General features: G+C 42.6%; 1 protein-coding gene across 1 annotated transcript in view; it reads right to left on the minus strand.

Annotated features, from left to right (window-relative positions):
- LOC137648611 (uncharacterized) overlaps nt 1-24,788 on the minus strand; it is a 234,531-nt gene that overhangs the window by 71,589 nt on the left and 138,154 nt on the right. The window contains exons 2-3 of the mRNA XM_068381543.1: nt 22,846-22,965; nt 12,661-12,816 (exon numbers count right to left, since the gene is read on the minus strand). Coding sequence (XP_068237644.1) covers nt 12,661-12,816; nt 22,846-22,965 — 276 coding nt within the window. The remainder of the gene's footprint in view (nt 1-12,660; nt 12,817-22,845; nt 22,966-24,788) is intronic.

Raw genomic sequence — 24,788 nt, forward strand, 5'->3', positions numbered from 1 at the left:
AAGCCCAACTACAAAGAATGCATCTATAATGCCAGGGGTTGGTGCAGATATGGGGACAATTGCAGGTATACACACAAAAATAAATATGAAGGCGAAAGAGCAAATATAATAGAAAAGTTGGATTTTTTAATGGCAGAATTCTGGGAAATGAAGAAAAGAACATCATATCAGAACAGGAAGGAAGCATGGGAGAATCCATATTATTACCAATATTAAATAATGGGGATGAAACACAAACCATAATAGTGATGAATGCACAGGGTTTAGTCACGAGTAACTCTAAAAGGAAAATATAGTTCTTAGAAGAACTAACCCAAATTGAAAAAATAGATATATTAAATATAAGTGAAATATGGTATTCCCAAGAGACTGGCAGTGATGACCTGATAAAGGGTTTCCAAACTTATAGATCAGACAGAAAAAATAGGAATCAAGGGGGAACCGCAATATATGGAAGAGACATAAATCAAGGAAAAGTCTGTGAAAAATACAGCAACACAGAATGTGAATTGATTGCGGTAGAATTTGAACTTGAAAAACTAGTGAATATTGTAGTTTACAGACCCCCAAACACTAAGGAGTTTGACATAATAATAGAAAAAATAGATGATATATGTAGAAACCATAAAGACTGGAATATACTCCTATCCGGAGATTTTAACTTTCCTTTCGTGGATTGGAAAGAACGGATAGAAGAAAGTGGTTGTATGTATACATATAAAAAAGAGAGTAATAGTAGCGCAGAAGATAAGAGGAAATTTGAAAAGCTTCAAGATATGCTATTAGAACATAATATGCAACAAATAAACCACATTCCAACAAGAAAGGAAAATGTCCTAGATCTAGTATTTGTGAATGAGGTGAATTATGTTAAAGAAATAATAGTGTATAACACGGGAATTTCAGACCACAATGTCATAGAATTGATAGTCCATTCCAAAGCAAGTGATCGCAGAATTAATAAAAGCACAAAACTTTGGGAAGGATATGGAAAATATAATTTTTACAGTAAGAATATAAAATGGTCAGAAATAAATGAAGAACTGAATAAAGAATGGAAAAATGTATTTGTAAGTGATAATATACAGGTAAATATGGACATACTGTACAAAATACTGGAGAATATTGTTGAAAAATATGTACCGAAAAAAAACAATAAACAAAAGACGTGCATACAGAGACAGAAGGATCTTATTTCAGAAAATTAGAAAGTGGAAGAAAAATCTTGCAAAAGAAAAAAATGTGTGGAAAATGAGGGAAATAAAATGTAAGATAGAAAATGCAGAACAAAAGATTATTCAGTCGAAAGAAAATGAAAAAAGGGACTTAGAAGAAAGGACACTTCAAAATATAAAAAGAAACCCCAAAGTACTTTACTCCTATGCAAAAAAGATGAATAAAGGGAGATTAGAAATAGGCCCTCTAAGAATTGAAGGATGGCTAACGAATGAAAAAAAGGAAATATGCAACATATTAGCAGAAAAATATAAGAGTGAGTTCACACCAAGAATTGCGAATGAGAATAATGAAACAGAAATGAGAGAAGAAAATGTTGAATATCTAATGGATATAGATATTAATGAAGCAGATATTGTCACGGCTATAAGCGAAATTAAAAATGGATCGGCAGCCGGACCACATGGAGTTCCAGCGATTTTGTTAAAAAAAACTGCAAACACTATCGCGAAGCCGCTTGCAATACTGCTAAGACAAAGTGTAGATTTGAGCGAGATATATGTTAAACATAAATTAGCTTATATAACCCCTATCTTCAAAAGTGGATCAAGACTAGAGGCAAGCAATTATAGACCTGTTAGTCTAACATCACATATTATGAAAGTGTATGAGAGGGTAATAAAAAAGAAAATAATGAGCCATTTGGTTAAAAATAATTTGTTTAATATGGGTCAACACGGTTTCGTGCCTGGAAAAAGTACACAGACCCAACTGATAGCACACTATGAAAACATATACAAAAATATGATAAATGAAAAAGACACAGATGTGATCTATCTAGATTTTGCAAAAGCCTTTGACAAGGTAGACCATAACATATTGGAGAAAAAAATGAGAAAGCATAATATTGTGGGAAAGATAGGAAAATGGGTAAAAGAATTCCTGCAAAACAGAAAACAGATAGTGGTTGCAAATGACGAGAAATCAGATGAAACCCAGGTAATATCTGGTGTGCCACAAGGTACGGTATTAGCTGCACTGCTGTTTGTTATTATGATCTCAGACATAGACTGTGATGTTGAAAACTCCGTGGTGAGAAGTTTCGCCGATGACACAAGAATAAGTAGAGAAATTACTTGTGATGAAGATAGGAACTCACTACAAAGAGATCTAAACAAAATATATGAATGGGCGGAGATAAATAGGATGGTATTTAACTCCGATAAATTCGAATCAATAAATTATGGAAACAGAGAAGGAATGGTATATGCATACAAGGGACCCAATAATGAGACAATCACAAACAAGGAAGCAATTAAAGACCTTGGTGTAATGTTAAATAGGAATATGTTATGCAACGACCAAATAGCAACACTCTGTTGGCTAAATGTAAAGCAAAAATGGGAATGTTATTCAGACACTTTAAAACAAGGAAAGCTGAACACATGATTATGCTTTACAAAACTTATGTATGTGGTACACTCGAGTACTGCAATGTGATATGGTACCCACACTACCAAAAGGATATTGCGCAAATAGAGAGTGTACACAGGTCCTATATTGCTAGAATAGAAGAAGTTAAGGACCTTGACTACTGGGAAAGACTGAAATTTTTAAAACTATACAGTCTAGAAAGGAGAAGAGAACACTACATGATAATACAAGCATGGAAGCAAATAGAAGGAATTACTGAAAACATCATGGAGCTAAAAATATCAGAAAGAGCAAGCCGAGGTAGATTAATAGTGCCAAAAAATATACCAGGTAAACTAAGAAAGGCGCACAGGACATTAATCCACTACGCACCAGCATCGATAATGCAGCGACTATTTAATGTGCTGCCAGCTCATCTAAGAAACATATCAGGAGTGAGCGTAGATGTGTTTAAGAATAAGCTCGATAAATACCTAAGATGCATCCCAGACCATCCAAGACTGGAAGATGCAAAATACACCGGAAGATGCATTAGCAACTCTCTGGTGGATATACGTGGTGCCTCACACTGAGGGACCTGGGGGAACCCAAACAAAAAGTAAGGCAATAAGGCATAAGGTAAGGCTCTCTCTCTTTTGGAAGCATTATTGCATTTTAGAAAATTACTATTATTTAAATAGTTAATTGTGCTTTAATATGACAAATTCGTAGATAATTTGTATTTTTCCTAACGATACAAACCTTAGCTATTTATTTAGGGGTATTACTTTCTGCGAAGCTGAAATGACGAGCCGTTAAAATTTAGCGAGGATTAACTACCCACACCCCTAGTTAGCGGGGGGTAGGGGGAGGTAGCTTGCTACCGTTCCCACTCACACACCAGTGATTTAGCTCACTTTGTTTGTAGGTAGGACTTTAAGGGGGATAGGGCTGGCGGGCATGTTTGTATAAATAGCTAAGGTTTGTATCATTACAAAAAAAACAAATTATCTACGAATTTGTCACTTGTTCCGTAACTGTAATACAAACCTACGCTATTTATTTAGAGGTGACTCACCCATTAGGAAGGGTGGATGCCCCTGCCAATCTGGCATTTGGCTGTACCCGGGGGCTCCTTATCTCAGTATGTTAGTACTCAAAATAAGGAGACCCTCCCCCTCGCTAAAACCTTGCTACGCAAGATCCGCGGCCTACGCAAGCTGTGTGTTGAGATATTTAGAAGTGTGACTGTCTAGGTAAAGTTATTCCGGGTCTTTTTGTAGGAAAAACTGTTGTAACCAAGACTTTCTCAATACCACCTCGCCAGGGTATGGGGATGCAACAGTATTAGCTTAATACTAGGTACACAAGGGAGCATGGTTTACCTGCAGTGGTTTGAGGTCAGCTTATGCAGAGAACCCAGGATGCTGTTTTCCCTAAGAGAGGGGAAGATGAAGAAAACAATAAGAGCCAGTCAAATCTTTTCACTCACGCACACTAAATCCGGGTAACAGTGCCCTCAACTTCCTGCTACTTGTCCAATAAGGAGCTTGAGGTATACAACCAGCTGTTGTGCAGCCACCACAGGACCGAGTTCCTGTGGGTCACGTCTTGCAGGAGATAGGTTGTGAAAGTCACCTGGAGCATTCACACCCTTGCTTGTAAAACCTGCGTCATAGAGTAATCTGCTTAGAAGGGCCAGGGGCATAGCTATGCCCCTGACATCGTGAGTCGACATGTTGGATGAGGATCTGGATTCAGGGCGTAATTGATGACTCTGTGAATCCAGCAGAGATGATGCTTTGGTGATCCTCCTTTTGTCTCTCCCAGTGCTGATGACAAGAGAAGGGACCCGGGTAGGCTGTTGCCATTCTTTTGAAGTAAAGCTTCAAACCTTACCCCGGGTACAGTAACAGATGATTTAGATCATCCGTTACAGAGTGGAGACTTGTGTAGGATCCGTCACCTCTGGAGACTGTGTCTGGCAACATACTCGGGGACGAAACTGAACGTTGCCTTTCACCCTTCTCAATGGGCGATGACGAAAGAGAGACCATGAAGTTCATTGACTCGTTTGGCTGCTGTCAAAGTGTGTAGGAACACTGTCTTCTAAACCAGGTGAAAATTTGTTGCCTAGTGAAGTGGAACGTAAGGAGGTCTCCTTAGAGACTGGAGAACTTGAACCATGTTCCAAGAGGGAGGTCTCAATTCTGACTGGGAAAAGGCAAGTTGTAAGTCCGCACGAGTTAGGAAAGATCTAGCGATAAGGGGATGTCCTTTCCTTTCAGTTTGAAGGTGAGGCTCAAGGTTGAGTCATTGTCTTTACCTATTGCCCCCTGTGGCCGCGGGGGCATAACCCCCTGTGGCCGCGGGGGCATAAAAAAAATTAGAATAGCGCCAACGTTATCCCTGCGTGTCATAAGAGGCGACTAAAAGGGACGGGACGAGGGGGCTGGGAACCCCCTCTTCTGTATCTACATCCTGTGAGACATCGACAAAGAGATGGAGCTGGGGGGAGAGTGACTGCTCCCCGCACTCTAGTTTTGGGGTGTTTGAATGTGCGTGGATGTAATACGATAGAGAGTAAAAGATGTGAAATTGGAAGTATGTTTAGGAATAGAAGGATGGATATATTGGCCTTGTGTGAGACAAAGATAAAAGGAAAGGGTGAAGTGATGTTTGGTCAAATGTCTGGTAGAGTGTCTGGGATTGAAAAGGGAAGAGCGAGAGAGGGTGTGGCTTTATTGCTGAGTGAATGGATGACAGGTAAAGTAGTGGAATGGAAGGAGATATCATCTAGGTTAATGCGGGTAAGGGTTAGGTTGGGTAGGGAATGTTGGGCGTTTGTCAGTGCGTATGGGCCAGGTAGTGAGAAAAGTGAAGAAGAACGAAATGAGTTTTGGAATGAATTAACTAGGTGTGTAGAAGGACTGGGTAGAAGGAATTATGTAGTTATGGATGACTTAAATGCCAGAGTGGACACTGGAGAGGTAGAAGGTGTCATTGGGAAATATGGCGTACCAGGTGAAAATGAGAGTGGTGAGAGACTGGTAGATATGTGTGTTGAGCAAGAAATGGTGATAAGTAATAGCTTTTTCAAAAAGAAATATAAAAACAAGTATACATGGGTAAGAGTGGCAAATGGAAGAGTAGTAGAAAGGGCATTAATGGATTATGTGTTGATAACTAAAAGAATGTTTGGAAGATTGAAAGACGTGCACGTGTTTAGGGTTATGGCTAACGGTATGTCTGATCATTTTTTGGTGGAAGGAAAATTAGTTGTAGCAAAAGAGTGGGGGAATAGAGTAGGTGGATGTAAAAGGGAGCTAGTGAGGGTTGAAGAGCTAATAAAACCGGGGGTAAAAAGTAAATATCAAGAAAGGTTGAAAATGACATATGACGAAATGAAAGTAAGAGAAACTGGTAATTTAGAGGAGGAGTGGAAGTTAGTAAAAGAAAATTTTGTTGGGATTGCAAGTGATGTGTGTGGCAAGAAGGTTGTTGGAGGCAGCATGAGGAAGGCAGTGAATGGTGGAAAGAAGGAGTGAAGGTAAAAGTGGAAGAGAAAAAGAGGGCTTTTGAAGAATGGCTGCAGAGTAATAGTATAGAGAAGTATGAAAAATATAAAGAAAAATGTGGAAGTAAAGCGCAAGGTACGTGAGGCAAAGAGGGCAGCTGACCTGAGTTGGGGTTTAGGGATTGGGTCAGTCATATGAAGAGAATAAGAAGAAGTGTTGGAAAGAAGTGAAGGGAGTAAGGAAGGCTGGCTCAAGAATTGAAGAGACAGTGAAAGATGGAAATGGAAGGTTGTTAAAAGGAGAGGAGGCAAGGAAAAGATGGGCAGAATATTTTGAAAGTTTACTGAATGTTAAGGATAATAGGGAGGCAGATATAATTGCTGTTGCAGGTGTTGAGGTGCCAGTGATGGGAGATGAGAATGAGAGAGAGATTACAATAGATGAAGTGAGGAGAGCACTTGATGAAACGAGAGTAGGAAAAGCGTCTGGTATGGATGGTGTGAGAGCTGAGATGTTGAAGGAAGGGGGTATGACTGTACTTGAATGGTTGGTGAGATTGTTTAATATGTGTTTTGTGTTGTCAATGGTACCAGTAAATTGGGTTTATGCATGTATTGTACCACTATATAAGGGTAAGGGAGATGTGCATGAGTGTTGTAATTCAAGAGGTATTAGTTTGTTGAGTGTAGTTGGAAAAGTGTATGGTAGAGTAATGATTAATAGGATTAAGGATAAAACAGAGAATGCAATCTTAGAAGTACAGGGTGGTTTTAGAAGAGGTAGGGGTTGTGGTAGGGGTTGTATGAATCAGATTTTTACAGTAAGGCAGATATGCGAGAAATATTTAGCAAAAGGTAAGGAGGTGTATGTTGTGTTTATGGATCTGGAGAAAGCGTAGGATAGAGTTGATAGGGAAGCAATGTGGAATGTGATGAGGTTATATGGAGTTGGTGGAAGGTTGTTGCAAGCAGTAAAAAGTTTCTACAAAGGTAGTAAAGCATGTGTTAGGATAGGAAATGAAGTGAGTGATTGGTTTCCGGTGAGAGTGGGGCTGAGACAGGGATGTGTGATGTCGCCGTGGTTGTTTAACTTGTATGTTGATGGAGTGGTGAGGGAGGTGAATGCTCGAGTGCTTGGACGCGGATTAAAACTGGTAGACAAGAATGACCATGAATGTGAGGTAAATCAGTTCTTGTTTGCGGATGATACTGTACTGGTTGCAGATACAGAAGAGAAGCTTGGCCGATTAGTGACAGAATTTGGAAGTGTGTGTGAGAGAAGGAAGTTGAGAGTTGATGTGGGTAAGAGTAAGGTTATGAGATGTACGAGAAGGGAAAGTGGTGCAAGGTTGAATGTCATGTTGAATGGAGAGTTACTTGAGGAGGTGGATCAGTTTAAGTACTTGGGGTCTGTTGTTGCAGCAAATGGTGGAGTGGAAGCAGATGTACGTCAGGGAGTGAATGAAGGTTGCAAAGTGTTGGGGGCAGTTAAGGGAGTAGTAAAAAATAGAGGGTTGGGCATGAATGTAAAGAGAGTTCCTTTATGAGAAAGTGATTGTACCAACTGTGATGTATGGATCGGAGTTGTGGGGAATGAAAGTGATGGAGACAGAAATTGAATGTGTTTGAGATGAAGTGTCTAAGGAGTATGGCTGGTGTATCTCGAGTAGATAGGGTTAGGAACGAAGTGGTGAGAGTGAGAACGGGTGTAAGAAATGAGTTAGTAGCTAGAGTGGATATGAATGTGTTGAGGTGGTTTGGCCATGTTGAGAGCATGGAAAATGGCTGTCTGCTAAAGAAGGTGATGAAAGCAAGAGTTGATGGGAGAAGTACAAGAGGAAGGCCAAGGTTTGGGTGGATGGATGGAGTGAAGGAAGCTCTGGGTGATAGGAGGATAGATGTGAGAGAGGCAAGAGAGCGTGCTAGAAATAGGAATGGATGGCGAGCGACTGTGACGCAGTTCCGGTAGGCCCTGCTGCTTCCTCCGATGCCTTAGATGACCGCGGAGGTAGCAGCAGTAGGGGATTCAGCATTATGAAGCTTCATCTGTCGTGGATAACGGGGGAGGGTGGGCTGTGGCACCCTAGCAGTACCAGCTGAACTCGGTTGAGTCCCTTGTCAGGCTGGGAGGAACGTAGAGAGTAGAGGTCCCCTTTTTTGTTTTTGTTTCATTTTTTGATGTCGGCTACCCCCCAAAATTGGGGGAAGTGCCTTGGTATATGTATGTATGTATGTATTGGAACTGAAAATGGTGGTCTTTTCCTCTTGCATATACTCGAGGATTCCGCTATTGCTGGAATATAGGTATCGAGTGGAAAGATACGCTTTCCTATGACACCAACCACAGATGATGTTATACTTTGCCTGGTAGACTAATGCTGAGGAATTCCTCAGATATCTAGACAACCTCTTCGCAGCTTATTGCAAAAAGCCTCTGTGAGAGAAGAGGTACTGGGTAGTCTCCAGGCGTACAATCATAGCAAAGCTATAGCTTGTGAGCTTGTGGTAGATGTCGAAGTGTGGTTGTCTGTGACGTGGAGAGGGTTCTCTGGAAGGCTCTATCAGGAGCTGCAAAAGGTTTGGAAACCGTTCTGCGTAATGCCATAGCGGAGCTATGAGAACCCTTGAGAGGCTGACCAATCTTCTAGCATTCTTGAGTACCCTTCTCCAGACAAAACAGGGACAAGACAGAAACGTCGTTGTTGTACCCACCGTTGTTGGCATGCTTCTTGCCAGAGAGCCTTGGGGTCTAGGACTGGGGAGCAGCGGAAGCCTGAGGTTCAGGGGCGTTGCGAACAGATCCCTAGTTGGAGAACCCGGTAAAGTCGGGACTTTGTCCGCTACAAGGTGATCCAAAGACCATTCGGTACACCTTATCTGTGATGTTGTGCACAGATTGTCAGCGAGCATATTCCTTTAGTCTGGAATGAAGCAGGCTGATAGTAGTACCGAACGGACTTTGGCCTATCTTAGTATTTACACTGTTAGATGGGAAGAGGCTGTGAACAAGTTCCTTCTTGCTTGTTGATGTGAGCCTGTAAGTGGTGTGTCGTGTTGTCGCTCATCACATCACTGAGTGGCCCGTTAGGAACTGATGAGGCTGTTGAAGGACCAGAAAGTTGGCCTTCATCTCCTTAGAGATTTAAGTGAAGGTACTTTTGGACTCTGTCCAGAGGCCTGAGGTTGTGTGATCCAGCACTATGGTCCCTCCTCCCTTCTTTTGATGTGTTTAAGCACAGCATCAAGTCCGAGGGGTGGGGAAGGATGAGAAGGTTATACCACTCCGTAGATTCTCGATTGACACCCCTCCCTTGAGGTTCGTCCAAACTTCTGGTCCCATGGGAGTTGGAATGTCTGGGGAATCGAAGGCCTGATTCCAATCGGACTCAAGCCGTCCCTGGAGAGAATAAATATTGAGGCGGCAGTTGGAGGCTAGACAGGCCAGAGATGATAGGTGTCCAAGGAAAAGAAAAAATAGTCACTCTCGGCTGAGAGTTCTCGTTTTGAGAAAGGGTCTTGTGACTTTTCTATGCCTGTCTTTGATGAGAAGGCTTTGTGGAGATTGGTGTCTAAAATCATTCCCAGATACACCAGTCTTCTGAGAGGGAAGTATGGAAGACTTCCACAGATTTACCTTGATCACCCGATCTTGGTAGAAAGACTTCAGAAGTTCCGGTGCCAATGCAAAGTTGCCAACGAGTCTGCTAAGGTCAGTCAGTCGTCCAGAAACGGAAGAGACAGAAGCCGATCCTGTGACACCAGGATGGGTGCTGTGGAAAGATCGAAGCACAGTGCCCTGAACTGGTGTTTCTTTTTTGTCTAGCCTGACTCTTCAATCCTTCCTAGATGATGGATGGTTTGGGCCTGGAACTATACGTCCTTTAGGTCCAGCGTACAAATGAAGACCTGTGGTCTTACCCCTTGTCCGAACGCCAACATGGTGTGGACATCGACCCAAAGGGATAGCTCCTTGCGGATCCTTTCGCATGGGAGATTGTTGACACTAGGGTCTTCACTAGTCGCGTAAAGGATGGGACGCGATACCCTGCGTATGGATTCTTCCCAGGGAGAGAACTCCTTCAACTGATAGAAGTAAGGCAACGCTTAACCCTACCATGCGCCCAGATGGGATTGATGCTATTCCTTAGAGCAGCATCAGTCTGGATAATGTTAATCAATGGTTAACGGCTGGGTATCGTGGTTACTGTGCAGTTGGAGAGTGCTCGCAAGTAGTCACCAGTCGACAAGCCGCTGATGAGGGTTGTCGATCGTTTGCCGATCACTTTAGTGGATTGGTGTGATGGCCAACGGTGAGTAGCGAGAAGTGTGTTGTATGCCTTCTGATCTAGGGAATCATGGGCAGAGGTTGACTAGTAAGTCCGAGTCACGAACTGCTGGTGAACGGCGAATTGCCGATGATTGGTGAATCGGCGATCTGTGAACTGAAGATGGTAACTGACAGGCAGATGAAGGCTATCTGGTCAGTCAGTCAAGGAAGGTTGGCAATTAATGAGTTGGTAATCTGCTTGGAGAACCCTGAGAGACAGCAGAATGGTTTAATGATAGTCAGTTGGTGATGGTGAGCCATAGATGATCAGCGATCGATCGCGGACCGGTGATCGGTGAGCTAAAGATCAGCAAGCTGACGATTGACTGGTCAGAGATCAGCAAGCTGACAATTGGCTGGTCAGAGATCAGCGAGCTGAGGTCGATGATCGAAGAAAGACGAGCTACCCATTGGCGATCTAGTGATCTGCAAGCTGATGACTGGTTATTAACTAGAAATCGGCAAGTGGCACGCTAGCAATCAGAGATCGTTAGCAATGGGAAAGACTAGAGGTCAATGATCAGAGAGACATGAGCTAGCAATTGGCAATCTGGTGATCGGCGAGCTAGCGATCAGCAAACAGTGATCTTGTGATCAGTCGCTTGATGATTTCTCATTGGTAATTAGAGATTTGCGAGCTAATGATAGGCCGTTTCCAACGTTCAGATCGTGTTTGCTGACGGTGGTACTATCGAGAAAAACTCCTGAAGAGAAAGGGACCAAGGAGTCTCGACCGATGGTAGATGCATTTAATTCCCCTTGGAAGATGGAATCTTCGGGATCTTGAACCCTTCTGCGAAGTCGCTTGATGATTTCTCATTGGTAATTAGAGATTTGCGAGCTAATGATAGGCCGTTTCCAACGTTCAGATCGTGTTTGCTGACGGTGGTACTATCGAGAAAAACTCCTGAAGAGAAAGGGACCAAGGAGTCTCGACCGATGGTAGATGCATTTAATTCCCCTTGGAAGATGGAATCTTTGGGATCTTGAACCCTTCTGCGAAGCCTCTTCCCTCTTTTCCCGGCAGCCATGCTGTTATGCGTTTGCAGGGAGAGGAATGAGGCAATGGTAACCTGTCAAAAAGTGTTCATTCTTTTTGCGTATTGCACAAGTACACAGGAGAGTACTGGAGCCATGGTGCACAGGAGGATGCTGGTGCTCAGTTTCTGCTGGAGCAAAGTTTTCAGTGAATGCGCAGAAGAGCAGTGGCAAGCAGGCAAGCAGTGGTGCGCAGGTGAGCGCTGGCTCTTTGGCAAAAGCTAGCGCATTGGCGAGCATTGGATCTGAGAGCGCTGGCTCTTTGGCAAGAGCTGGCGCATTGGATTTGAGAACGCAACTGTGCATGAGAGTGCAATAACCAGAGAGAAGGATCCAATGTAAAACTGTCTGGCCAGTCAAAGGACCCCATAAATCTTTAGCGGTAGTATCTCAACGGGTGGTTGGAAAAAAGTTCAACTGCTGAGTAAAGGATTCACGTTTGTCATGGTGTAGGAACAATTGGAAATAAAAAGCAGGGTAATACACTATGGCTTCCATCTTCATTACTGAAAAACTAATAATAAGATTATCTAAAATAAAATTATATGCTCTCTACCATACAAGTAATACAAAGTCATTACGTAACAAAATCCCTTATTGGTTTTAATTTTCAAGATAAAAAAGACAATGCTCCGTCCATTTTCTGCCACAACATTTGCCTCATGATTCACACACCTACAGTAGAATGATGTTCAGGGTGAAAAATTAGATGAAAATTCTCCATGTAAACAAAGCACAAATTAATTTTGGAAATTATCAGAGGATATACCAGCCCCACTGAGCTCAAACAACACTAATCTAAATAATGCAATCATTTGAAAAAATCATACAATCAGAAAACTCAACCATTCAAGAAACATGATCTGGCTCCAATTAAACAAGAACTAAAAGTGAGATATAGTAAGATGATGATGGTGGTTCCACTTACCAATCATCTAGAGGTACTAAAAGGGCTAGTAGTAATAATAGATCATAACAGGGAAAAAATAATTGTGATATCAAAACTTGATAGAGAAGCTTTGCTCTAAGAACAATATATGCTAATGAATATCAGGTAAATCAATAGACATGATCATGCTTCTATACAATCATTTACAAGATATATCAATCCTATTTTAACAGAAGCCATGTTAGATCTAGGGTCATTATTGGTTGCAAATTCATACACAAATAGAAAAAAAGGACTTACCACTTGATTTTGACATACACGTAGGAACACATAGTTTTTATTTGTCCTTGATTCATTTAGTGGTACTCCTAAGCCAATAACAGCTCCACACCTTAATTCAAGACAGTCTGTCGGTTGGCGCAGTTCAAAGTTTTCAACATATGTAACATTGCTTGGCTGACAATGGAAAAAAAACACATTAAAAGTACTAGAATATTACAAAATTACATAATTCTTCCATATTAAATAATTACATAATTATAGCATATTACATAATTATGAGCAACTGTGTATACTGTACGGAAACTATGAAAACCAATATTTCACCAAGTTTTACGTAACTAACTTCAAATAGAATGTGTCTTGAACAACCATAAATTGAATCATTCATAGATATTAATCATATACAGTATACAGTATTTATGCTTTTATCACAACTGCTAAGGAAATTGGTGTGTAAATCTATTTTTGGGTGAGATAGCCATGTCGTCTAGATGGAAGGTTCCTATAAGTAGCTTCCTAAGGGATATTTGACTACAGTGATATTCCCAGAGAATTTACCTTTAGGTCTCCAGAATTCTAACTCCTGGCGCGAATATCCTTAAAATTTCTCATAAGGATATCGCATAAATCAGGGGACGTATATCTTGATACGACACATAGCAATCTTCACCCCGAATAGCAATTTCGCTTTGAAGGGGAAAGTGGCAAAATTTGAAGGGGAGCCGATATCAAGGTTACCCTTCCTCCCTTGTTACTATGAGTATCTAGATGGCGCTGTACGTAACCGTCACGCTTATTCCTTGTAGCCTTGAGCATGGTGCTACAGATATAGTCCTGCCAAGGCCTTTTCTATAGAAAAGGAGGGTGGGTTCATCAGGATGACATGGTTATCTCACCCAAAAATAGATTTTTCGCTTCGCTCAAAATCCGTTTTTTGGGCTCAGGCCATGTCGTCCTGATGGAAGGTTACTAGAGAATTATTTAGAAAGTATTGTATCTGTGGATTTTCCAAAAGTGCCTTAACCTTGGGACAGTTACTCCTTGGTCATCCAGACCATAGAAACATATGATGTTACCGTTATACGTCATTACTGCTAATCATATACCATGTTAGTGCTTCCTGCCCCCTGCAGGGAAGAATCATACTAGTCATAGGAAAGGAGTCTCAAGGTTTGCATATAACATATGAACAAACATAGCATCAAAAACATAAAGGTCTCGCTGTATGCGTTACCAAATAATGTTTGTACTCGCACAAGAACAAAGGTATTAGCTACATATCTTGTTCGTATAAACATATGCAGTTTATTAAAGGAAAATAATACTCAGTTTATTAAAGGAAAATAATACTCAGACATATTTTTGTTGAAAATCAATTTTAGGGCGAAATAAGACGCAAATACACATCAAGTATTTATTGGTAATAAATAACCAGCAAAATAAACATACATAACATAATGTTAATAAATGCAATAAGAAACATGTTCAACAATCAAAGTCCAGGAAATGTTTGTTTCACCTGAAAGGGAAAATATGTTAGAGCCACTGTAAACTGAAAATTTATCAAATTTTCTAATAGTGTATGCATTTCTGTGATACTGATTGCCTCTTCACACTGTGTAAGAACACACGGCACAAGTGTTATCTCTCTCTTTCTTCACCTTAAATAACTAGAACAGTCCTTAGCGTCACCTTGGTGACACTTATTTTAAAGTATTGCACTATGAAAGGTCAATACCTTCACCCTTACATTGACAATCCCAATCAATTCACTGTTCATCGCAGCACTAGACGACAGGTTTTAGTACACTACCTGCCGCCACCACAAAACGTTCTTGCACTTACTTCGTGTAATGTTTGAAAAACACTCTGGATGACTTCCATCCAGTGTATGAGCGAAGACGCTCAAAGTCCACGTATTGAAAGAAATTCAATGATGAAGCAATTTTTCTTGGATCATGACCTGTGGGTGTACTGTCAGGATCCACTCTGCGAATAAAATAGGTGATCTTCGCCCTTAGTTGTTTAAGGGATAGGTTTGACCCTGAGGTTTCTCCTTTAAAGAACTGTCCTCCCCTGAAGTCTGAAGTTCTACGAAGATAGACCTTTAGACACTCCACTGGGCACAGCGAGACATCTTCCTTCTGAGGGCAGATTCTCCAGGGACCCCACCTTTTGGTGGGTAGCTCATTCTTGGCGAGAAATGTTGGTTCAGGAAAAAGATTCAGTTCTCCAACTTCTGTGAACTGAATATGGCCCTCATCTCTGGATAGGGCCACTATTTCACTAAATCTGGTCCCCGAGGCTAGAGCAAACAAGAATATAACTTTTTGAGTTAAGTCTTTCAGAGAGCAATCCTCATTGTTCACTGTTGAAGCAAAGTGTAGGACCTTATCCAAGGACCATGAAATGGGCTTCGGAGGGGCTGCAGGCCTGAGTTTAGCACAAGCCTTAAGAATCTTATTAAAGATTTCGTTTGACAAGTCTACTTGGAAGGGGTATAGCAGAGGTCTAGTCAAGGCTAGTACACGTGGTTATCGTATTGGCTGCCAAACCTTGTTTATGAAGGTGGATAAAGAAGGATAAACAGAAGTCTATTGAGATTTCTTTTGGTCCTTTTGCCTTGACGAAAGCAACCCACTTCCTCCAAGATGACTCATATTGTCTTCTAGTAGACTTAGACTTATATTCTTCCAAGAAGTCTATATAGTCTTTCGAGAACCCAAACCTTTTGTTTACTGCTAAGGAGAGAAAATCATGAGATGTAGGTTTTGGGTTTTCTGTGATGAAGTGAAGACAGTCGACTTCTGTACTTGTTGAGTCAGTACTGGGTCCGGCAGAGGGATCAGCCTCAGTTTCAGTTCCAGTACTAGAGGGAACCAATTGCTCTTTGGCCACTTGGGAGCCACTAGACCTGCCGTTCCCTGAAAGGATCTCAAATTGTTGAGGACCTTCATTAAGAGATTGGTTGGAGGGAACAGGTAAATCCAGTCCCATCTGTTTCAGTCGAGAGACATGGCATCCATCGCTTCCGCTAGAGGGTCCTCGTATGGGGCCACATAACGAGGTAGTTTCTTGTTGTCGCTCGTCGCGAAGAAGTCAATCTGCAGTTTTTGGACTTGACATAAGATGAAGAATGATCCTGCGTCTAGGGACTATTCTGACTCTATCGGCGTGAGCCTGGATAAAGCGACCGCCGTTACATTGCGGAACCCTTGAAGGTGAACTGCTGATAAATGCCATCTCTTCTTTTCCGCTAGGCGGAAGATGGCCAACATCACTTGGTTGATTTGGGGTGATCTCGAGCCTTGACGATTCAAACATCTCACAATCACCTCACTGTCCAGGATCAGACTTATGTGGACTGAATTGCGAGGGGACAGTTTCTTCAGCGTAAGAAAGACTACCATGGCTTCCAAAATGTTGATGTGGAAGGTCTTGAATAGAGAAGATCAAGTCCCTTGGACTATCCGTTGTTGGGAGTGACCTCCCCATCCTTCCTTTGATGCATCCGTATGGATGATGACTGAAGGTAGAGGTGGTTGCAAGGGCACGGACCTCTTCAGGTTCTTGGCCTTCGACCATGGCTTGAAAAGTGATCGTAGTCGAGTCGGTATCGGTCTTCTTAGATCTCTTCGAGCGTTTGATACGTATCTTCTCCAGACTCCTGATGCATCTTTTAGCTGTGCTCCTAGCACTAGGTCTGTCACTGATGCAAACTGCAGAGAACCCAGTACTCTCTCCTGTTGGCGTCTTGATATCCTATTGGATTTCAGTAGTCTCTTGACAGATCCCGCTATCTCTCCCCTCTTCCCTGGGGGAATGGAGAGACGGTGTGACTTTAAATTCCAATGTATTCCTAGCCATTGAAACCCTTGAGCTGGAGATAATCGAGACTTCTTGACGTTGATCTTGAATCCCAGATGTTCCAGGAATTGGATCACTTTCTTGGATGCTTGCATGCACTCCATCTCGGATGCTGCCCACACCAGCCAGTCGTCCAGGCAGGCTACTACCTGGACACCTTCTAGGCGTAGTTGTTGAACGACTGCATCTGGCTATATTTAGTCCAAAGGGCATGGCTCTGAAGACGTATTTCTTCTTCTGTAGCCTGAATCCTAGGTAGGAGGAGAGAGGGCGGTTGATTGGAATATGCCAATAGGCATCTGCTAGGTCTATCGAGACTGTGTACGGCCCTTTTGGCAGCAGGGTCCTTATGTGTTGAAGGGTTAACATCCTGAACTTGTTTTCTATGAACTTGAGTGGCGACAAGTCCAGAATGACTCTGAGTTTGTCTGAGTCTTTCTTGGGAACACAAAAAAGCCTTCTTTGGAATTTGATGGACTTTACCCTCCTTATCACCCGTTTGCTCAAGAGTTCTCGGGTGTATTCTTCCAGGACGGGGCTGGAGTGTTGGAAGAATTGCGGAAATGATGGTGGAGCTGTCCTTCAGCCCCATCCTAGTCCGTTCTTGATTAGGCTGTGGGCCCAAGGATCGAAGGTCCAGCGATCCTGAAATCTTTGGAGTCTTCTTCCTACCGGAAGCATCTCATTGCTTTGACTGTCCGGAGGACTTGCCTCCTTGACCGCGTCCTCCCTTACCCCATCTTCCACTTGGAGGGTATCTAGAGGAGGCCCTTTTCGACCCTCTACCTTTAGGACAAAAGGTAGTGGTCTGCCTCTCATACGCAGGATTAAATGCTGGTGACTGGGCAACCAGCTGCTGAGGCACCATCTGGTAAGATGGCTGGGGTTGTGCCACCATCTGGGGCACCGCGGTCATGGGAACGAGGCACCATCTGGTAAAATGGCTGGGGTTGTGCCTCCATCTGGGGCACCGCAGTTATGGGAACTGCGGGAAGTTGTTGCTGCTGTTGTCTGACAGGGCGAGAGGGCAACCTGGGTCTTTTCGTCTTCCTCTTAGGTTGGGGACCCTCATCCGGGGAAGACTTCCTCTTCGCCGACATGCCCCACCTCTGGAGAAGATTTCTATTCTCCGTGGCGGCCTTGTCTACTACTTCTTTGACCACTTCGCTCAGTTAGAGGTCTTTTCCCCAGATATTGGAGGCTATCAGCTTCCTGGGTTCGTGTTTTACTGTAGCCGAAGCAAACACGAACTCCCTACATGCGCGTCTGACTCTAACAAAGCCATATAGGTCTTAGACCAGCGTAGCCAAATGAGATTTGGCCATGACCATATTCATGCCTGGGGTTCTGCTGTTGCTTGCTGTTGCCTCCAAGCAAATCTGGAGGGACAGGGATGCGACAAGTCTCTCCTTTGTCTCTTGCTCCCTACGCAAGAGAAAGTCAGACAGCTTGGGGAGGTTTTCACTGAACTGACGTCCAGCAATATCTGCCTCCAACTTCCCAACTGAGAAGGTAAGGTGGATTACCTTGCAGTCCTTATCCTCCGTAGGCAGGGCTAGGGATAAGGGTCTACACTCCTTGAGTGTAGGGCAGGGTTTGCCTGCCTCTATTGCCTTCATAACTGCCTTAAACCTTTTGCAGTAAAGGGAAAGGCTAGGTTGGCTGGAGCAAGAAAGGAGGGGTGTTTCTTGCTAAGGGCTGACACTTTCAAGTTAGTGAAGCCCTTGCCTTTCAGGCTACATGACAACAGAGCCTGAGCTTTTTCATGGTCAAGAACTATGACCTCCTATGGTTCTGTCTCCTCCTTGGACGTAGGTTCCGCCTTCAAGCGGATGAAGCAGTCTGGGTAAGAATTAAAGCTGGGCCAGAAGTCAACTTCCTCTATAAGGACAGCCCCCAGCTTTTCTGATATGAATATCTTACCATTGGTAATAGGCATGTATTCTGCATGCCTCCAAGGGTTCACATCTGAGCAAGGTGGAAGATCTTTTATGTTAAGTCCTCTCTGAGATCCACGGGACGCGGCGACATGGTCCATCCTTCCCTTCAGTTCAGCGTCCCTTTCTTCGTTCTGCTTACGAAGACTCTCCATCATAGCCATGAGCCTAGCCCATGCTTTATTCATGTCATCTGATGGAGGAGCAGAAGACGTAGAGGGTAATGGTTCTGGGGCCGGAACCGACGAAACGGACTCCGATTCGACGTCATCCTCTTCAATTTCGGAAGCCAGGGTAGACTCCTCTTCTAGACCTTCCGCTAGAAGGTCTTTCTCAGTGTCCTCAGACACCTCCGACATCCTCTCATCTAGGTGGATGTCCTTCATTGCGTCAGAGACGTCCGTATCTACGGAAATCTGGACGCAAGGGATCTCAGGTTGAGGCTGGGGTATAACAGCTTCCACACCCACCTTAGGGAACAGACAGGCTTGCATCCGTTCATTCGGAAGGTAAGGCCCCGTGGCATTCTTTTGAAATCCACGAACCCATCTGCGCAGCTTACTTCGTGCTGCATCCCTTGACTCCGCTGTCTTGGGGTCATCAAAAGCCTCAGTAACCAAGGCCTTGCAAACATTGCAGTCCTGGGGTCCCAGTACTTCAGAGGTCCCTTGGAGATAGAGCAGAGAGAATGAGCCCTGCAATCTTCATGGCCACAGAAGTCCTTACTCCTCACGTTGCAAAAGACTCTAAGGCACTTGAGATGGTCCTCCTGTAAAGAGAGGAAAAATAAATGAGTATGCGGTAGTTCATCTCACCTGACAAACTATATAAAATATTATTATTAATATTTTTGCATATTTTATTGCATATAGCTTAGGATAGACAAGCTAGAAAGGAATTAGGAAAGACACATACATTACTTGTGTTTCCTGTCCAGCCAATTGCTGTGACCTCCCCCATAATTAAAACCTAGAGTTTTTCTATTCAGGAAACCCGGTGGAAGAATTCTAACCTGTAAGGATAGATAAGTGTAACTTAAAACTGACTTTCCAAAGGTTTTAATAATGTGGGTAAATTGTAACTTATCATCTATCAGTATGTTGAAAGAAACCTTTTCTTTCCATATATAATTGGTCTCAACAATAGACTGTGCAAGGATACACAGGGTATGTTGTAAAATAACTACTGTATACTTTATACTATAGTTTTCTATCTGCAGTATGATCTATACTACAAATATACTGGCTACTGTATAATCATATACTGTAGATGCCGGCTAGGCTAGCACCTGGCGGCACAGTCCAGCCGGCGGTAGTACCGGCGCATCGACCCGGCCGGCATCTGCCGGGTAGGTTAGTACACGGCGGCACTAGCCGATAGAGAGAGAGAAAGTAAGGAGTGAAGGGTACCTTATTAAATGTGTATTAACAATAAATAAGGATGTAAGTACTCAATCTTACTGTCTTCCTCCAGAATGAGGGTTCAAATGAAAGAGGGAGAATGATCATTCAAGCTTCCATCCAATCACAAACCTGTGACGGTGCCGAGAGAGGGGTTGTGAACTCAAAGGTAGGATGCAATCAACTGAGTTTTTTTGGTGACCCCGGAGTGACTCGCTCCTCCTGCCTCCCCCCCTCCTCCACCTCTCACCGTTACTATGACGCTGTCAACGCATACCTTCTGCAGCAGTACTCGCCGTCGCCAGCCGCCCGTATAGCAACGCCTTTTCAGTCTCTCAACAACCGTTGGGGGACCAAAGGGCTTCGCTCACCCTCGGGAAAATGACCAGTATCACTCGCCTGCAACCTGCCGCAGACAGCTCTCATCGTGAGGTGAACCTACTTCGTGCCCTTATGGACAGCCACTTCATGACCTTCTCCTACCACCGTCACATTGGTGACCCCGGAGTGACCCGCTCTGACTCCAGATCAGAAGGCTGGGTGTTCGGGTCACTCCGGGGTCACCAATGTGACGGTGGTAGGATAAGGTCATGAAGTGGCTGTCCATAAGGGCACGAAGTAGGTTCACCTCACGAGGAGAGCTGTATGCGGCAGGTTGCAGGCGAGTGATACTGGTCATTTTCCCGAGGGTGAGCGAAGCCCTTTGGTCCCCCAACGGTTGTTGAGAGAGCTGAAAAGGCGTTGCTATACGGGCGGCTGGCGACGGCGAGTACTGCTGCAGAAGGTATGCGTTGACAGCGTCATAGTAACGGTGAGAGGTGGAGGGGGGGGGAGGCGGGAGGAGCAAGTCACTCCGGGGTCACCAAAAAAACTCAGTTGATTGCATCCTGCCTTTGAGTTCACAACCCCTGGCTCTATGATTGATTTATTATTAGAGGGTACACTCGGGCACACTATTCTACCTTATTTCTCTTCCTCTTGTTATTACCATTCTTAAAACATTTTACTTTAATTGTTTATTACTTCTGTTGTATCATTTATTTTTTTATTTCCTTTCCTCACTGGGCTATTTTTCCCTGTTGGAGTCCTTGGGCTTAAAGTATCTTGCTTTTTGAAATAGGGTTGCAAATTAGCTAATAATAATAATAATAATAATAATAATAATAATAATAATAATAATAATAATCTTCTTCATGGTCTGCATCTTTTCCTACTCTTATATGGGGTCGATATTTCTGGCCAGAATCAATATACCCAATATAAATAGTGGAATGTTTGTATGTTAGGAAAAATACAAATTTGCCATATTTCTTGCTGTCTTATGTTGCTAATAACTTTGTGCTTTTTCTTTTAGAAATGAGTACAGTAATTGTCCTGGCAAAATGTCCTGTTATAGGGCTACTGTATATTAAAGGAAGAAGACAAGGATATGCAGTTGTTTTACTGAATAAACTGTAAATGTTTGACAGTTTTCTGTGCAAACCTACTGTTATCCACATCATCCTTATTTCTGTTGCTGTCATTTCCTCGCTAGTGTGGCCTTAAGACAATGACTAAAACGTGAACCCAAGGAATTTAGCTTAGATGACGACAATTTAAATCTAAAGAATTTGGCATTCCTTAAACATCATTAGTCCCCTGTTGGATGAAGGGGCTTTTGCTGCAGCTGAGTGTTTAATGGTAAGGGCACCGCCCTGCCATGTCTTTCTGACCAATGATAAGGTGCTAAAGGCATACAGTATCACCTGATATTGTTGTCACTGCTGCTTTGAATAATCCCCTGTGGCCTCTTTCCGTGTGGGAGTGTCGTCGTTGGCCTGCAGGACTGCGTAGGAGGCGAACATTAAATTCTTCCGTTTCCTCTGCCTCATCTTATATTCTTTAGACATTGCTACTTCTAGAGGTTAAACAAGTTGAAGATATCATTGAAGAAGTCCTGAAGGAGGACATTGCCTGGAACTTTGCTTTCCCCCAGCCCAGGGGGGAGAGGCACAGTCTTCAGCGATGAGATAGCAGTTGCTTATCCTTTTCAAGCTGTCAGCAATTCTCCCCAAAAGAGGTAAGTTGCTAAACGGCTGACGAAGGGAAATTCTCCCTCGGAAGGGAGAGCAGCCCAACACCTGGGGAGGTTAACTCTCCCTCGAAAGGGAAAGTTCTTCAACCCCTAGAGGCAAATTTCCTGGCAGCGCTCTCTGCTTCCCTTCAACAAGCCTTGTTCAAGTTGAAGGTCAGCATCAAGTGCTACCTCGTAATCAGCGAGCAGCTCAAGAGCTGTCACAGGTAGCGCAGGACGGCGACAGGAGCGACCGATTCCACAGGAACGAACGGATTTGCTTTTTACGCGGCTGCTTTAGCCGAACAAAGACCGGCATCGCTATCTGAGAAAAAATAAAAGTTATGATGAATTACAATATATAAATCTGCTGTAAAAGACTACTCAACTCAACTCTCAGTTGGAAGGGAATTCCTCATATATATAAAAACAAATAAAAACAGAATTAACGGTTAAAACAATCAAATGGCAAGTCTTTGCAGGAGAGGGCAGGGCGGCAGTATGACTGTCCTCTATCGAGCCAGAAAGTAAAGTGGGTGCTCAGCCCAGGTGTGTGAGTGAACGGAGTAGTTGGCTAACCTATCCCCACCCGCTAACTAGCGGTTGGGGTAGTTATCCCTTGCTAAAAATTATCATGGCTTGTCTTTCAGCTTCGCCAAAAATAATACGTCTATAAATAGCGGAGGGTTTGTATTTGCACCAGAACAAATGGGAGCATTACCAACTGTCCGGCAGACGCCCCTTCATCAGCCAGTAACTTCAATCACCTTGTTAAAATTTTAACAACCATTTCCGCTTAGCCAAAATTATACTTTTATTGAAAGACAATAGTTTGTATTTGTGTAGGAATAAATAACATCTCATTTGATTATGTCATATAACTTCTAGGAATTTGAGAAGTAACAATAAAAAATATTAACAAAAACTTTTGTAGTAAAAAACTTACTCTCAGATTCTTAATAATAAGAGTCCCATGAGGCTTAAGACGAGTAATTTCACAATGCTGCCGTGAAATGTGAGGGCTCGAAAAGTTAAGGTCGCAGATTGGACTTCTCCCTATGATATACTGAAAAAAAAAATTTAATATTACAAACTTTAAGTGATTTGCATTTTCCTTAGCTATACAAACCCAAGTCCTTTAGTAGGGGTTAAGATTCTATCGACAGCTGGTAACGGTTAATGAAAAATTAACGAGATTCTGTCAAACCGTCAACCGGTGCCACTGTAGCCCTGGGTCTACATTGAAATTCTGCACGCAGACTGCCTGGTGTCCGAAAGTCGACCACACCCCAATGTTCACTACACAAAAAGATAAAACGGTGGAATACCCAGAAATCTGAGCAAAAAGGTAAACAATCAAGGATGAACTGGGCACCACCCCTGGATTTTATACTGGGCAAGGGGACCTAGCTAGAACTGTAGTTGCTTAATATTATTCTAGATGTAAGCATGCATGGCATGCATGGAGTCCTATATAAGAGGAGCAGTATGCTTTCTAGGTAAGATATATTTTCATTTAAAGATAATTGATAAACTGGGCACTGGGCACCATCCCTTGATTTTATACTGGGCAAGGGGACCCAGCTAGAACTGTAGTTGCTTAATATTATTCTAGAGGTATGCATGCATGGAATCCTATATAAGAGGAGCAGTATGCTTTCTAGGCAAGATATATTATCATTTAAAGGTAATTGATAAAAAAATAGCTCTTATGATAAGAAAATACAGTTCTACAAAACCCGGAGAGACATAAATATCTCCATACGGAACTTCTTAGGAATCAATTCTCTCAATATTTAATCTACGTATGTACTGTATAAGTATAAATAAAAGGGATTTTGACAAAGGAAAAATCTCTTTCTTGCATATATTAGGGCTAAATTCAAATGTAATTTGACAGGTTGCTTCAGTTAGGATCAAAAGGATTGTAAAACAAGGATACACATCTGACCTGTCTCTACATTCTCACCTTTACTTCAGAAAGACAAAAAACTATGTAATATATTAGGAAAAGGCTTATCATCCTCAGTGCTACACTCAAGAGGGACGGCTAAATATCATATACAGTACAGTAACTTTCTAGAAGCCATGCTACAGAAATCTACATATTATATTACCTTTACCTTAATGAACACAACAGTGAGTAAGTTGCTGTTGCTGGGTGGTCCAAAGATCTCACCAAGCAATACCACCGCTACATTAAATATCCACCACCTACGTGGACATAATCCACAATGCGAGAGATTCTGTGTCCTTCATCTACTTCTACACATGTTGACACTAGTAATCAAAGACTATAACTCAGTGTTTGGGTTCAAAGGTCCTTTCTTAAAAAAAATCAATGATTCCATTGATAGAGGCTTTGTTCCCATTCATCTTCCAATTGCCATTAACAAAAAAATTTCCTTGAGGAAAATATTTGCAATAATATAATTTTTTATCAATAAAAGATACGTAACAATAGTTATCTGCATTACGCCTCTACTCTACTTTTCACTGAAAGGTCCACTTATTGTCTTTGCAGTGTCAGGTCAACAAACACTTCTGTCTTTGTTTTTTTTTTTTTTTTTTGAGAACTTCAGGCAAGAAAATTGACACTATACGGCCAACACCAAGTAACCTGGCTAGTGTCCCAATTTCTCAGCATAACTAGCTATTGTCTTTGTACCCACCATGATTACACCACGCGACACTTCGAATTCCTCTACCGTGCCCTGACGTTGGCAGGATACCCAGTCTTTCTTTCTAATTTAAGCTCTGATACCTTACATGACAACTGGATTGAAATTAAAAGGGCATCAAAAGCATAAAGGAGTTCTAATCCCTCTCGACCCCTATCTTTAATAGGTTCCAAAAAATTCTTCAATTCAGATAAATTTTCCAAGTGAA

The sequence above is a fragment of the Palaemon carinicauda genome, chromosome 1 (genome assembly GCF_036898095.1).
Source record: "Palaemon carinicauda isolate YSFRI2023 chromosome 1, ASM3689809v2, whole genome shotgun sequence".
Lineage (NCBI taxonomy): Eukaryota > Metazoa > Arthropoda > Malacostraca > Decapoda > Palaemonidae > Palaemon > Palaemon carinicauda.